Raw genomic sequence first — 14,750 nt, forward strand, 5'->3', positions numbered from 1 at the left:
GATGATCTGCTCAGGTCCCTTCCGACCCTAGAAACTGAAACTGTGAAACTATGTTATTGTTAGTCTTTAAGTTATAGCCTAGGGGCTTGTGTTTGTGTTCATGTTTACCCCAGAGAATTGGGATGAGGCTGGAAGGGGAGGTTTGGAGACCTCATTACTGCCTAGAGAGAGGGCACATGATTTGGTAGAGCCCAGTGTTAGGTACAGTGAGCATAGCACTAGAGGGGCACAGCCGGAAGGACGCAGCGAGCCCAGAGCGTCAGAAGGGTGCAACCAGAAGGATGCAGTGAGCCCAGAGCACCAGAGGGGCACAGTGAGCCCAGAGCACCAGGAGGGTGTGGTTAGTGGCACAGTGAACCCAGAGCGCCAGGAGGGTGCAGTTAGAAGGACTCAGTGAGCCCACAGTGCCAGAGGGACACAGGTACAGGGTTGGGTGAGTCCATAGCACCAGAGGAACGCAGCTAACAGGGCACAGAACCAGGTGCCCAGGAGAGAGGCTTAGAGTCAGGCATCTGAGAGAAAGGCACAGAAAGCCAGTCACTAGAGAACTCAGTGCCTGTGCGTTACAGAGAGACAGGAGCCAGAGGGCTCAATGTCAGGGGTGTATAGAGTTAATGATGGTAGTAACACCTGCAAGGCATGGGGCACATGCAGGGGAGGTCAGAGTGTGTATACACTGCCCAGTATAGCTGGGTGCATGAAGGGCAGCCTCCTGCCTAATGAACAACGTAATTGTTAACTAGCAAGGTGTGGCAGATGAGATAGGTGGGCGGACTGCCCAAGACAGGTGGGTAGGCTGATGCAGAGGTTCACCTCAGGGCAGCCCCCTGTCAAATACTGTAATTACTGTATTTTTTCTTCATTTTTTTAATGTTCTGGGACAGGAAACAATTATACATTAAGGAAGTGATGGGAGTGATATCGTAGCTATGATGGGGCAGGAATATGCTAGAAGCAAGGATTTTTGTAGGTGATGTCTTTTATTGGACCAACTGCATGGTTAGAATAGACTTAGACTCGTAAATGAAAAATTTTAAAGGCTCTTAAATGAGAGGTATGGCACATTTTTAGAGTACCTGTATACTGTTATTTACCTATGATTCCTTGTTTGATGATTGCAAAGACATAATACATCTTTTTTTATGCCAACTGAAAGAGGCAAGTGAAAAAACGGTGTGTCTAGCATTGGATAAAATATGGGGAATGAAATCTGGGCTCCCCTGAAGTCAATGTCAGAACAGCTAGGAGGGTCAGATTTCATCTGTGGTATATATTTTACAAATGATTCTAAAACAATGCAAAGATTTGGTGGCATTTTGTGAAAGATGTACATATGCTCAGCCCTGTGCTGCTCCAGATTTGTACACTTAGCTTTCAGCAATGCCACTGCTGCCACTGTATCTTGATTGCCAGCACAGTGTAAGGTTTCTGTGCATCAGAAAGGCTTGTAAATTTCTTAGCCCTGGATGCAAGTCAGCTGCAAGCCAGGGGATCAAGCAACCAGCTTAGTTGAAGAAAATCTGTTTCATATAAAATTGGAGGCACAGACAATTACAATATGCAGTGGCATCTGGCAGTGCTAGCTAATGGCAATTCTTTCAGCATTTGTTGACTTCACTATGGCTGCTTCCAGATGTGGAAACCACCCCCAAAATGGCACTTTAAACTTGATGTGCTCCCGCAGTGAGCCTAGCACATTCCCAGAAGAGGCATCATGTTAGTTGGACCCAGCTTGCTGAATGTCTGTATAGATCAGGCACTTTAGTGGGGCTTTTTGGCACTTTTATCTAATAACTGATTGAATCAGCTAATTGATAAAAGCGCCAAAAAACCCCTTCTAAAGCAACTGATCTATACAGTTGCTGTGGAACTGGGTCAAAGTAATGTGCTGCTGCTTCCAATAACGAGTGTATCCCCCAGCACAACACGTCCATCAGTGCCCATTGTTAAACAGAATCTTTGGATAGGTTGAACTGTGGTCCATTATCAATACAAATCTCTCCTGGGACTCTGTCTTGCAAATACAGACTTCCTGTGATATTGCTATGTCATCGTCAGCAGCAGCATTCATTATTGGCAAAACAGAACAAAAGATTTCAACAGAAATCTTTAGGGTTTTCCTAGCAAGCTGTTAAAGCCTATCTCTGCGTCAGAGACTACATCAGTATATCAGAATGCTTTGTTTAAAGAGAAATGCTAGGCAATCGCTGAAATATTACACAGGTAACTTACTGTCAACAGAATCTATGCAGTCAGAGACCATGTAAATGTAGAGTTTAGTAATAAGTACCTTCAAATCCTCTCTAATTTTCTTCCCCAGGCTACGCCCCTGTACACAGGAATATGCCGTTTGTTGCTGGGGCTTTGCGTTGGGCTCAGGAACTGAGAGACCGGATCCAATTTCCATACAGTAATTTTAGGCATATCACACACACGTATGTATCTTTATCACAGATAAGTTATTTTTATCTAGTATTTAGATCTAAAATGGTTATCATCTGGAAAAGTAAAATGTACTTCTGTTGTGGAGAAGCAGTTATAGTTGTGTTTTCAGCTTTCATGAAGTCCATATTTTTATAAATGTATTCATTGGATTTGTTTTGAAGTGGTGATAAGGTACAGTAGGATAGGCTTTTCAGCTTTTGCATTGGCTTTAGGTTGTCAGTGAAAATTATTGGACATCTTCCCACTATGATGTACATTGGTTTGGCCTGTATTCTCCGCTCACAAGTGGCTTAGGACTAGAATTATAAGGGATGCTACAAATTTTTGAAGAGCAAAGACCTGCTGGATTGTATTAGATTGAGATGGACTGGCAGAGATTTGTGGAGTTTCAAGAACTGGTATAGCAGGAGTCTGGAACTGAAGGGTATTTTTACAAGTGCTCCAGGGTATTTTTACTTTTGCTTTGGGATGCAATGCCAGGTGAGCCGCATTCATTAAAAGCACCTGCGCATTATGTGTGTCGTATCCCTGCATGTCCCTGTGCTGAAAAAATGGTGGTGGGGTACTTTGAACTGAAGTTCATTGAACGTGTTTTATTTCAAAGCGCCCCGTTGCCATTTTTTCAACACAGGGACTCATAGGGACGCTGATACACAGGACTTAGAAGGCTGCTGGTGCACATCAATTTTTGCAGACTCAATTAATCTAGTCTGCTCTGATGCACTGGATTTCCAGCACATTAGAGCAGGCTCCCCACACCTCTGTAGGAGCCCAAAGTGCCCAGGCAGAACTTTTCATCAAGTAATTTGTTCAGATCACAAGCAAATTAGAAGAATTAAAAGCAGTCATTTTCATGATTAAAGGCAAATTTGAAAAATCCCATGATCTATTTATGTAAGCATATTTCTTGTTTATTATAAGCCACCTGAGGGGGAAAAAAAATCACTATACATGTGCTGTTTCCATACCCTACAGCACCATGACTGTTTCTAGACCAGGGGCAGGCAAAATACGGCACATGGGCCAAATGCGGCATGCCAGGCCATTCTCTCCAGCCCTTGGGGCCCCTAAAAAATTTAGAAAATTAATATTTATTTGTACCTGGCTGCCTGTCAAAGATGACAGGAGCCCAGGGCAGTGGGACCCAGGGGAAGCTGCTGGTAGGATCAAATGGCTGCAGAAGCAAGGCCTGGTGTCCCTGCCCTCTGTCCCGTCCCCCCCACAGCCAGAGGCTTGTGGCCTGAGCCCCAGGGGCTGTTCCTGCCTCCTTGCACTGAAGGGAAATTCAGATAAGGATGGGTGGGGGGAGGGAGGGGGTGACTCCAAGTGAGCACCCCAGTCCTCAGGATTAGGCTGAGCTGGCTGCTGTGGTCCTGGTGCTGCAGCCGGGAGCCACGTACTGGTAGAGTGGCTGGCAGGGGGTGGAGAGGAGTGGCGGCAGCCGCAGGCAGGGAAGCTGTGAAAGTAGCAGCAGGCGGGGGGAAGGGGCAGCAAACGGGCACACGGAGCTCAGCGACAGCTGGGTGGGAGCGTGGGGTCTGCGCTGGGGCCAGGGCCAGTGGGGACCAGAGTGGGATGGCAGGAGTGTGGGGCCAGGCTAGCAGGGCTCTGGACCTGGGTCAGCTCTCCCTCTCCCTGTTGGCACAGCCTGGCCTGGCTCCATAGAGCCCTGCCAGCCCATGCCCCGTGCTCCCGCGCTCCTGCCCAGCTGTCGCTGACCTCCTGCACACCTGCTCACTGCCACTTCCCCCATCTGCTGCCACCATTTGCCTGCCACTGGCATTGCTCCCCTCCACCCCCCCGCCAGTTGTTCCAACACCGCATCATTCCTGGCCACAGTGATGGGCAGCAGGATGCAGCAGGAGCTGGCCCAGCCCCTGCGATTCTGGGCTGGCCCTGTGCAGTGCCAGCTGGACTGTTCTGGCTCTGGCTGCATCCTGCAGTCTTGACCATGCAGCTGGGACTTGGTGCCGGAGCAGTGAGCTGGGAGCAGGGGCAATGGTAGCAGATGGGGGGGAAGTGGCTGCGAACCAGAGCATGGGTCTTTGCTGGTTCCTTGGAGCCAGGAGCAGAGGGAGGGTGGAGCCCCAGCTTGGAGGAGCACTGAGGGGGGGTTCTGCTTGCCATGGGGAGGGTGTGGGCAAATCTTCCCCTTCTACACATGCTACAACCCTCCCCAGCCATCCTCTCCCCACACACTCATAGCCCTCTGCAACCCCATACCCATCCACACGCACACCCACATGCTCCCCCACACCCCCATCCACCCCCCCCTACAAAATACAGGAGTAAGACTTCATTTTAAGCTAATGTGCAGTCACCTCTATGTACACGGCACAAACACATGTAAATCATGACAAAACCATTTTTTGAAATCAAATAATGCATTTTGTAGTAAATACTTTATTTTTAGAATATAATTTGGTATTTTTCTCATTCCGAGATGGCAAACCCTTGCTGAAAGGAGTATCTCTGTGGGGGGCAAGGGTGGGCCTTCCAGTCCCAAGATGGTGACCAAATGGCAGGGCACCTGTCAAGGGGCAGGGCCACTCTTGCGGCCCTTGATGGCTTGCTAAAACTCAGTAAGTGGCTCTCTGTCCAAAATAATTGTCTGCCCCTCTTCTAGATGCACCTGATTAACCAAAAAAAAAAAAAAAAATCAAAAGACCAATAAAACATGTAAGAATTGAGTAATAATATGGTTTTGGTTTATGAAAGTTGAAAGAAATCCATCAGCATGACTTTGGAACTCAGAGCAAATCTGACTGCTTACTGGAAAGGGATGCTTTTTATGCTTTCCTTGAAGATGTGTTATTTCCATTGCTATGTACTATCACTATATAAGCATCTTAAATATACTATTGTTATCTAATAATAAAGATGTTGGAACAGTGAAATTAGGTTATATATGTAGGGCAGCAGATGAGGGCTCCTGTGTCCATCACGTTGTATTGGAATTTTAGTCGAACATGCTTTGAAGGATGGCCAGATTTGCATTTTAGGCAGATTCTCCTCGCTTCATTTAACTTGGCTAATAACCTGCCCTCCAGTTGTGGGTGAGAGGATGTTGTAATATAATTGAAGCTTGAAAGAATTAAAATCAAGGTTTAAAAAGGGAAGAAGGCAGGCTGGTTTAGGCTACTGGAAATAGGGTAAGAGCTGCACATTGCTGAGATCTGTCCTAGTGATGTTTATATGACAATATCATTACTGTAGGGTGGATGCATGCATCTACTTACGTATGTCCGTATACAAAAGTGTCTGATATCTTGTACGTGTTTTCAGCATGTTGGTTCTAAAACTTGTGAACGTTTCTGCTGTCTGTTCAGTTTGAGACTGCAGTATTTGTTATTGTGTATGCATATACTAATGCAGGTAGTTTTCCTAACGTAATCCTACAATGCTCTATCCTTCTGTCCTCATGTGGGGCAACACTGGCTCTCTCACGTAAGACCTTGTAAGTGGATTGCTTAGCTTGCTCCCTTCTGCAGGCAGGTTTACTCCTTGAGAAGCTCCTCAGCCAGGCCTGCCAAGCAAAGCACAGTCTTTTAAACAAACAAAGAAAACCAAATCCTTCTCTTCTTTCCCAAATACAAGGAGGGGAACCTATTTTGCTTTGGCCCCTCCTTGCAGCATGCTGTTCCACTCATAGCTTACTTCCTCCTCCTCCTCTGCTTCTGGGAGCTTTTAATGCTCCCAGAAGTTACTCCCTCTTTATCCAAATGCTCTGCAGTTGGGCTTTCTCAACAGGGCAGACTGTTTCTTCTTCAAGGGATAGACCACCCTGTCACATTCCTACTTCTTCCTGCTTATGCACATTCCAAAGAGTTTTCTCCAATCTCTGCTTTGCAGATGAGAGAGATGCCTCTCTTTTGATCTGTCCATTTGTGCTCATATTAATGTTCCTAACTGACAGACCAACCTAGAGTTCAGGAAGTTCTTGCACCCCTTGATGTCTGTCATAAGAACATATGGAGTGCTTAAAACCAATTTCAGGCGTTACCATGTAGACAGTCCAGGGGTTAAGAGCTCCAGGATCTGCCCGCAATTACTGTGTAACAAAGCCCTTAGCTTTTTCAGAAGTTAGGCTAAATGACAGCATAATGTCTTCAGCTTGTGACCCAATAAGAGATACAGAAGTTGATAAACTCCTGCTCTGGCTTGTTTTTCAGGATGGAAGCTCACCTAAATCATTCAAATCCTTGTCTTCCATTCTGTTCAGTTCTTACCTGCCTCAAAGGTGAATTGTTCTGGAACTAATATCTGCTAGGCAGGATCCCAAGTGCCTGGAGCCAGGGCTCATACCTGGTTTCTTTGTGAATCATGCAGAACTTGTTCTCAGTTTTGTTCTGAGGTTTTCCACTATGATCCTCATGCTTCCACCATGTAATGTTTGCTCCTCTAGGGGGAATAAGCTTACTCCAGGACAAACAACAGAGCAGTAACTCCAAGTAAAGAGGGGAAGGGTGCAGCATTATTGCAATTCCACTCAGTACAGCTATGCAGCTCTTAATCTTCTCTACCTACTAGACCTCAGCAATTGATTCCCAGTATCAGGACAACTGCACTCAAGTGACCCCTGGCTGGAGCACAGATGCTTAGATTAGATTTTACCGTACATCTCTGATGTAGGTTTCCTTTCTGGAAAGTAGTTTGGGATTCACTTTTAGGATATAATACTTTTGTTTTAAAGTTTGAAGGCAATCTGTGAATCAGTGTACAACTCAGTAAGTCTTAAGTATAAAACTTGTGACTTTTTACCCCACCTCACTTTTTTTTGGCTGTCTAGATTAGGGGTGGGTAATTATTTTGGGCCGGAGGGCTGCTTACTGAGTTTTGTCAAGCCATCAAGGGCTGCATGACAGCCCTGGACAGATTAATATTAATTTTTTAAATTTTTTTCAGTGTATAACTCTTCTTGTATTCAATTGTGTTAACAGATGCATGGAATCTGTTGAAGGAAAAAGAATGAAACAGAAGTATCAAGATATAATACAATTGCTAGAAAGGTAGGTGTTACTTCAATAAATGCCTTTCTTATGGGTTTTCAAAGGCCACACATCCCAACAGTATCTGAGTACTGTACCTAGACATTCCAATTAGCAGCAGTGGACTTTGGAACAGAACTCTTTCAGTCAATTTGTTTTTGTGTTATTAATCTTACTGTAACCTCTAATCCCTGTAATCACAGTATTAGCCTTTTAGTGATTAAAAACACTATGTTATTTTGGTTTTCATTTACTTGTTCCTTTGGAAGTTTGTATTTGGTAGGTGAACACTGGAGAATCTTATTTTAATCAGTTTCCAGGAAATTTGATGCTCTCCTCATTAAAGACTCTTTCTATATTAATGAGATCAGTCTTCTAATGGATGATAGAAAAAAAAGTAGAACTTTTAATTACCATTTAACTTAACGTAGTAAAGATTCCCAAAAAAGACATTTTAGGATGACCCCTGAAGCTGTGAACATACGTTAAATACCTAATGTTACAAAAATGGAGTGTCTGTGTATTCACAACAACTATAGCAGGGGTGGGCAAAATACGGATTCATGGGTTGAATCTGGCCCACCAAAGGATTTTATCTGGCTCATGGCAGGTCTCTCAGCCCCACGCAGCTGAGGCACAGGGGACAGCCTGGACTGTGGTGCATGCAGCCATCCTGTTGCCCTCGGGTGTGCAGTGGGTCTGGGATGTCATGGCAGCTGGTCTCAGCTTTCCAGCAGTTCTGGTGGTGGCGGCTCCTTGCGGCTGCCACTGCTAGTGTCACTGGTGCCTCCGAACACAGCCCCGCTGCCCAGGCATCTTAGCCTGTTCATCTTGCACCCACCATCAGGGGTTCTGGATAGAGTAGGCAGGTGGATTCTCCATGGACACCAACCCAGAACTTGTGCAGGCATGGTCCACTTAGCTGAATGGAAGGAATGGAACTGTGGGTGGGTGGGGAGTGGTGTCTGGGAGCAGGACGCGTGGGGCTGGGGCAGTAACAGTGTGGAGCCTGGGGCAGAGCCACAATCCACTGCCCACATGTCCCTGTGATGGGTGATGGTTCCACAGGCAGGGTCATGCTGGGAGTGGATTACAGCTCTGCCCCAAGCCCCGGCCCCATGCTGTCACTGCCCCAAGATCCTGGCTCCAGCCCTGGGTAGCCTCATGCTATTCACCTGGCTGAGTGTGCCTTTCCTGCATGGGTCCTGGGCAGGTCTCCATGGAGACCCTAGGACTGGGGCCAGAATTGCCAGGCAGTGACAGCATGGGGCTGGGCCCCAGGGCTCAGCCACTTACAGAGTTTTGGTAAGCTGTCTTGGAGGGGGGACGATTACCCAGCTCACCAAATCTTCTTCAGTGGCCTTCCAGCCCAAATAATTGCCTACCCCTGATCTGTAGAGGCACAAAAATGGGAGATCCACCAGAAAAATGTCTCCTTTCAAAGAGGAATTTATCTCTAGACTTGTGTTTTGTTGCACCATGTGACAGTTACATGTAGTGCTGCAGTTGGGTCTTCTGGTCCTCCAGCACTTTTTTTTTTCTTTCCCCTCTCCTCCCCCCTCTACTTCCCTCCCATACAGGTGAGAAGGAGGGGAAATGGCTGGTACTTTTAGGGCTTTGGCACAGGTTACCTTTAACATGTCATAAAGGTATTTAAAATGAGAGCAGTCATTAGTAAAGGAGTGTTAAGACACCGTAAGTACCCTCTAAGGGCATTTATATGCATGATCTCGGAGTGTGTGTGGGGGGGTGCTTTAAGTAGCGTGGCTCTGAGAGCTGTTCTCATTAAAGCATCTAGAGTGTCAGCTATGTCAGTGTCCCTGTGCTGAAAATTGGTGATGGGGCCATTTTAACTAAAGCTCATCAAACAAGTGTTAGTTAAAACACCTACACTAACCACTTTTCAGCTGGAGGACACTGATACATGTGACACTGGATTCTGTTGGAGCACGGTAATTATCATGCTTCAGCAGACTTGATAAATTGAATATGCTACAACATGCTGTAACAGGGGGAGGGGCCAGGCTGGATTCTGGCCATGCAGCCAGAAACCACGTGGTAACACAGCAGCAGGCAGGGGAGTGGGGTGCACTGGAAGCTGCTGGCAGGAAGTGGTGGTGGCAGCAAGCAGGTGGGTGGGAGCTCAGCAACAGCTGGGTGGGAGCATGGGACCTGCGCCAGTACCTTGGGGCCAGAGCTAGTGGGGTTGTAGGGTAGGGTGGCAGGAGTGTGGAACCTGGGCTGGCAGGAGCTGTATGAAGTAGGGCCAGGCTGCACCAGCAGGGAGAGGGGAAGCTGGCCCAGCTCCATGGAACCCCTGCTATCCTGAGCCCCGTGTTCCTGCTGCCCCACCCTGGGTCCCTGCTGGCTCTGGCCCTGGGGGACTGGCACAGGCCCCATGATCCTGCCCAGCTGTTGCTGTGCTCCTGCCTACCTGCCACTTCTCCCTCCCTGCCTGCTGTGGCTGCTGCTGCCTCTTCTCCCCATACCCCCAAACACTGTTGCTGCTCCAGCACTATGTAGTTCCTGGCTGCACAGCTGAGACCACAGAATGCAGCAGGAGCCAGCTTGGCTTGGTCCACACAGTTCCCAGCTGTGTCCATGCAGTGCTTGCCAGGCTGGGCTGGCTCCTTTTGTGTTCTGCAGTCCTGGCGGTGGGTGGAAAAGTAGGAAAGCATCAGGAGAAGGGCAGTGGTGGCAAGAGGTGGGAGGGTAGTGGCAGCAAGTGGATGGGCAGGAGTGTGGGGCCTCTGTAAGTGTCCTGGGGCCGGGGGCAGCAGTATTGTGGAGTCTGGGCTGATAGGGGCTCTGCCTGCTGTGGCCTGTGAGTTCCCTGAGTCCTCACTGTCAGTGCTGCTGCTGCTCATGGCAGGGTTTGTGTGCAGTGAGGGAGGGGGTGTATGTTTGTAGGGGTGTCTCACATGCACACCCCACCATACACATGCACACACAGCCCCCCCACAAACCTCATACACAAGCCCCCGACAAACCCCACACACACATCCACACACATGTATGGCCCCCCACATACATACATACCTCTACCCCCATATACACCTGCAGCCCCTCACAAACCTATACTTGCCCTCCCCCACAATATATAAGAGTAAGATTTAATTTTAAGCTAATATACAATTACTTCTATGTATTCTACACAAACATGTAAATCAGGACAAAAATATTTTTTGAAATCAAATTAATGAATGTTGTAGTAGATGTTTGATTTTTAGAATATAATTTTTTTTTTCTGGGATGGCAAACCCCTGTGCTGAAAGGAGTACTTGTGGGAGCAAGGGGTAGGCCTTGTGGTGGCAAAGGTCAGGGGTTAGGGGTGGGACTTCTAGTCCTAAGATGGTGGCCAGGGAGCAGGGCACTTTTCTAGCGACAGGGCTACCCATGTGGCCCTCGGCAGCTTGCCAAAACTCATTAAGTGCTCCTCCAGGCCCGCCCCTGATATAGAGGAGGAGCCATGTCTGTGGCCCAGAGGGTGGCCATGGTAGCTTGGTGCTCCCTCCCATGCTGGGTTCTGCCTGCTAGGCTGTTGAGGTAGCTCCTGCCCAGAGCTGGTTCAGCCCAGCTGCAGCCCCATGCCTTGCTGTGGGTGCAGAAATCTGGAGGGGGGCACATGCCCCTCCTGCACCCCCTGACGTGTCACTTGTACCCACCCCTGCTTCCCCACACAGTCATCCCATTTCCCACACACCCACCCTCTTCCTTGCACACTGGGGGGTGGGGGGCAGTGGGTCAGGAAGGAGGGGCACTAGCAGGGCCAGTGAGCTGTGGGTTGAGAATGAGGGGCAAAGGCAAGGCATATTAGGGCTGCTCAGTGCCACAAAGCAGTGGCAGGGACATCTGTAGTTGAACATGTACCCTAGTGAGCAGAGGGGGCAGGAAGAGCTCTGATTTTCCATGATAAAAAAAAATCAAATGCCAAAAGATATACGTATTTAGAATTAATTTTATTATAAAGATTGAGGGACTAGTAAATTTTCAGATTGCTTTGACGTTGTAAATATATTGAGAGAACTTTGTGTTCAACCGATGCCTCTCTCTATATATTGGTGTTTCATTTCTGTTGTGTAAAAATGCATATTTTAGGGGTCTTAATCAGAGAATTTTGGATATTTATAACAAAAAATTGGATTTTTTGAGAGAGAGAACTATGATCCCTGGTGATGAAATAAGATTTGGATCCAAATTTTCAAAGGTATTAGGCACCTAAAGGTGCAGAAAAGCACACAGTGGACTTTTCACAGGAGTTAGGCACCTAGTTAGATTTTAAAAAATGCCTAAGCAGAATAGGTTCCTATCTACAACTCTAGGTGATCCAAATGCCCTAAGTCCCTTTTCATAATGGGCCTTGGCTCCTTAATCACTCAGGCACTTTTGAAAATTTTACCCATGCTCTTTGTCATTCTGACTTGTATTTTCCTTAGTTGTTTGTATTTTCAGGCTTGGTCTGCTTGGAAGTCTTATGGTTTATTTTTCTTTAAGTTTCATCTTTAGGAACCATGAATTGATTTTGTCTTTCATTCAACATGCTTATTTCTTTGTCTGGTAGATATCTGATGAATTTTGTCCCTGGCAGGTATCAGGAAAAGCTCTATAAGGAATGGTCCCAGACAGTATCTGAAAAATCAGAGTACAACCTCACTCAGCCACTTATCAGACGAGATCAAGAGACCAAGTTGATTGCAGTCAATTTTGATCATCAGGTAAAACTTGATCTTGATTAATCCTACTGCAAGAATCTTTCTTTATGTATGCACAATGCTTTATCACTTTATGCCACATTTTATTGGAGCTGTTATTTGACTCAAGGCAATTCTGTTAAAGATCTATACTGGATCTGTCTTGTTCCATGCAGCTTTCTCCATGAGAGACAACTTGGATATACTATCCCCTTTTGGGTCATGCTTCCTGTCATGCATCATCAGGTAGAATGAATCTTTACTGTAAGAATTTCTGTTGCCTAAGAAATTCTAATTAAAACCCAAGACAAAAGCCTTCATTATCCCCAGGTTAAGACTGCCTAGTGTTAGTTTGTGCTCTTCCAGAAGGTTTACTTTAGCAAAACTCACATTTCTGAAAAACAAAGTGCAGAGTTAAGGTACTGGCTTGTGCAGCCTTTAAATCTATCAGCTAGTGCAGGTGGCCACTGGAAATTATCTGAGAGCATTGCTGATCATTGACTGCGTTAAATATAGTTTTACTGAATGACATTTATTGAGTAGTTGGAACAGTTTAGCAGAACCAAGACTGTATGTAATATGAGGTGCTCCATGAGGGCAATGACTCTGCTTTGCCCTCCTTTGTTAGGATACTGGTGCACATGTACTTTGAACAATGCAGTGTAACTCATGTCACTGTAGTAGGCAGATTGTGTCAGTAGCACTGCACTGACACAATCTCCTTGCTGTGGAAACTGAGCAGAAAGATGGGAAATGAATGTGGTCTGTGAATTTGATCCAGATAAGTGAAAGTACAGTATGAGATGGCATAAGGTGATGGGGTTGTCAGGAAGGGTTGAAGGAGATTTAAAATGTAGCAGAAGTGAAGAGATGGTTCAGTGTTTGTTCAGTAAGTGTATGCAACTCCTGTTTTCTTACAGTTCAATGTCAGAGTGACTGTATGTGTTTATATCTGTATAAGGGCTTTGCTTAAAATGTTACTCATGTCTTCCCTGGTTTTCAGAAGTTTGAATTTTGCTGGACTTGGTGTTCTTGAAGGGCATATGATATCCCCCTGGCAATGTTAATTTTTGGTCAATATAAAGTGCTTTTGTAATTTAATTTCCTGTTTGTTTGTTCACTTGCTTGTTTTAATGGAGCAGAAACATTTCTTTTTAGCTAGTGTTCACAGCCATAGATGTAATTACCATGCAAGTTTGCAGTTGAGGTGTTGCTCTGACCAGGTTAAGATGCAGAATTCTATGTGACTTATAGAATCCTAGAAAATTAGAGTTGGAAGGGACCTCAGGAGATCATTTAGTCCAACCCCCTGCCCAAAGCAGGACCATCCCCAGCTATATCATCCCAGCCAAGGCTTTGTCTAGTTGGGTTTTAAAAACCTCCAAGGATGGAGATTCTGCAACCTCTCTAGGTAACCTGTTCCAGTGCTTTACTACCCTTCTCTTGAGAGAGGTTTTCCTTATATCTAACCTAAAATTCCCTTGCTGCAACTTGAGGGAAATTTCTTGTTCTGTCAGCTCCTTGTTCTGTCATCTGCCACCACTGAGAACAATCTAACTCCAGCCTGTTTGAGGAAAGGAGTCTTGGAGAGCTGCTTGTATTTTAAAGAAACCTTACTGAGGGCGAAGGAATCATAGGCATAGAAAGTTAGGGTTAGAAGGGACCTCAGGAGGTCATCTAGTCCAAACCCCTGCTCAAAGCAAGACCAGTCCCAACTGGATCATCCCAGCCAAATTTGTCTAGTTGGGTTTTGAAACCACACCCCCAGGATGGAGACTCCACCATCTCTCTGAGTAACCTGTTCCAGTGTTTTACTACCCTCCTAGTGAGTTTTTTCCCTAATATCTAACCTAAACTTCCCTTGCTTGCTCCTTGTTCTGTCATCTGCCACCACTGAGAGAAGTCTAGCTCTGTTTTCCTTTGAGCCCCCATTCAGGTAGTTGAAGACTTCAATTAAGTCTCCTGTAAACTTAAAAAGTTCAGTTTTCCTAGCCTTCCTCATAAGTTATGCCCCTCAGCCCCCTCACCATTTTTCTTGCTTTGCTGGACTGTCTCCAATTTGTCCACATCATTTTTGTAGTGGGGGGCCCAAAACTGAACACAGTACTTCAGATGTGGCCTCAATGGTGCTGAAAAGAAGGGAATAATCACTTCTCTTGACCTGCATCTTTGAAACATCTTTGAAAACTTGTGGTGGTCAGGAGAGGTCCCAGATAGAGGTGCACCAATACAACTGTCCCATATTGGATCGTCACCAATATGAGGAAAATTGAGAGCATTAGCAATCAGCCTTTTTTGTCTGATGTGGCCGATAAATGCATGCACACAACTGCAGCGCAGCATGAGGGTAGCCAAGAGCGCAGCCCAGCAGCATGGAGAACAGCCGGGTCTGGTGGGTAAGTTTGTTAAGGGGGAAGGAAGGGGTGGAGGGGCAGATGGAGGCCCCCACATTGAGAGAGTGAGAGTGAGGCTGGGGTTGGGGCAGGTGTTGCCCAGCTGGGGCAGAGTGGGGCACAGGACAAAGCTAGGAAGGGAGGTTGTGTAGGGCTGCAGCCACCACAAAATTTGCCATAGCACCTGCTCCCAGCACCACCATCATGTGCCCTGCGCACAGCCCAGCCCAGCC

At 46.5% G+C, this 14,750-nt stretch overlaps 1 protein-coding gene across 1 annotated transcript in view; it reads left to right on the plus strand.

Annotated features, from left to right (window-relative positions):
* The window catches only part of DNAH9 (dynein axonemal heavy chain 9), a 609,139-nt gene that overhangs the window by 53,055 nt on the left and 541,334 nt on the right, over positions 1-14,750 (plus strand). Inside the window, exons 9-11 of the mRNA XM_019501495.1 lie at positions 2,321-2,435; positions 7,386-7,454; positions 12,022-12,148. Coding sequence (XP_019357040.1) covers positions 2,321-2,435; positions 7,386-7,454; positions 12,022-12,148 — 311 coding nt within the window. The remainder of the gene's footprint in view (positions 1-2,320; positions 2,436-7,385; positions 7,455-12,021; positions 12,149-14,750) is intronic.

Source organism: Gavialis gangeticus, unplaced genomic scaffold (genome assembly GCF_001723915.1).
Source record: "Gavialis gangeticus isolate Ggan-Ray unplaced genomic scaffold, GavGan_comp1, whole genome shotgun sequence".
In the NCBI taxonomy this organism is placed as follows: domain Eukaryota; kingdom Metazoa; phylum Chordata; order Crocodylia; family Gavialidae; genus Gavialis; species Gavialis gangeticus.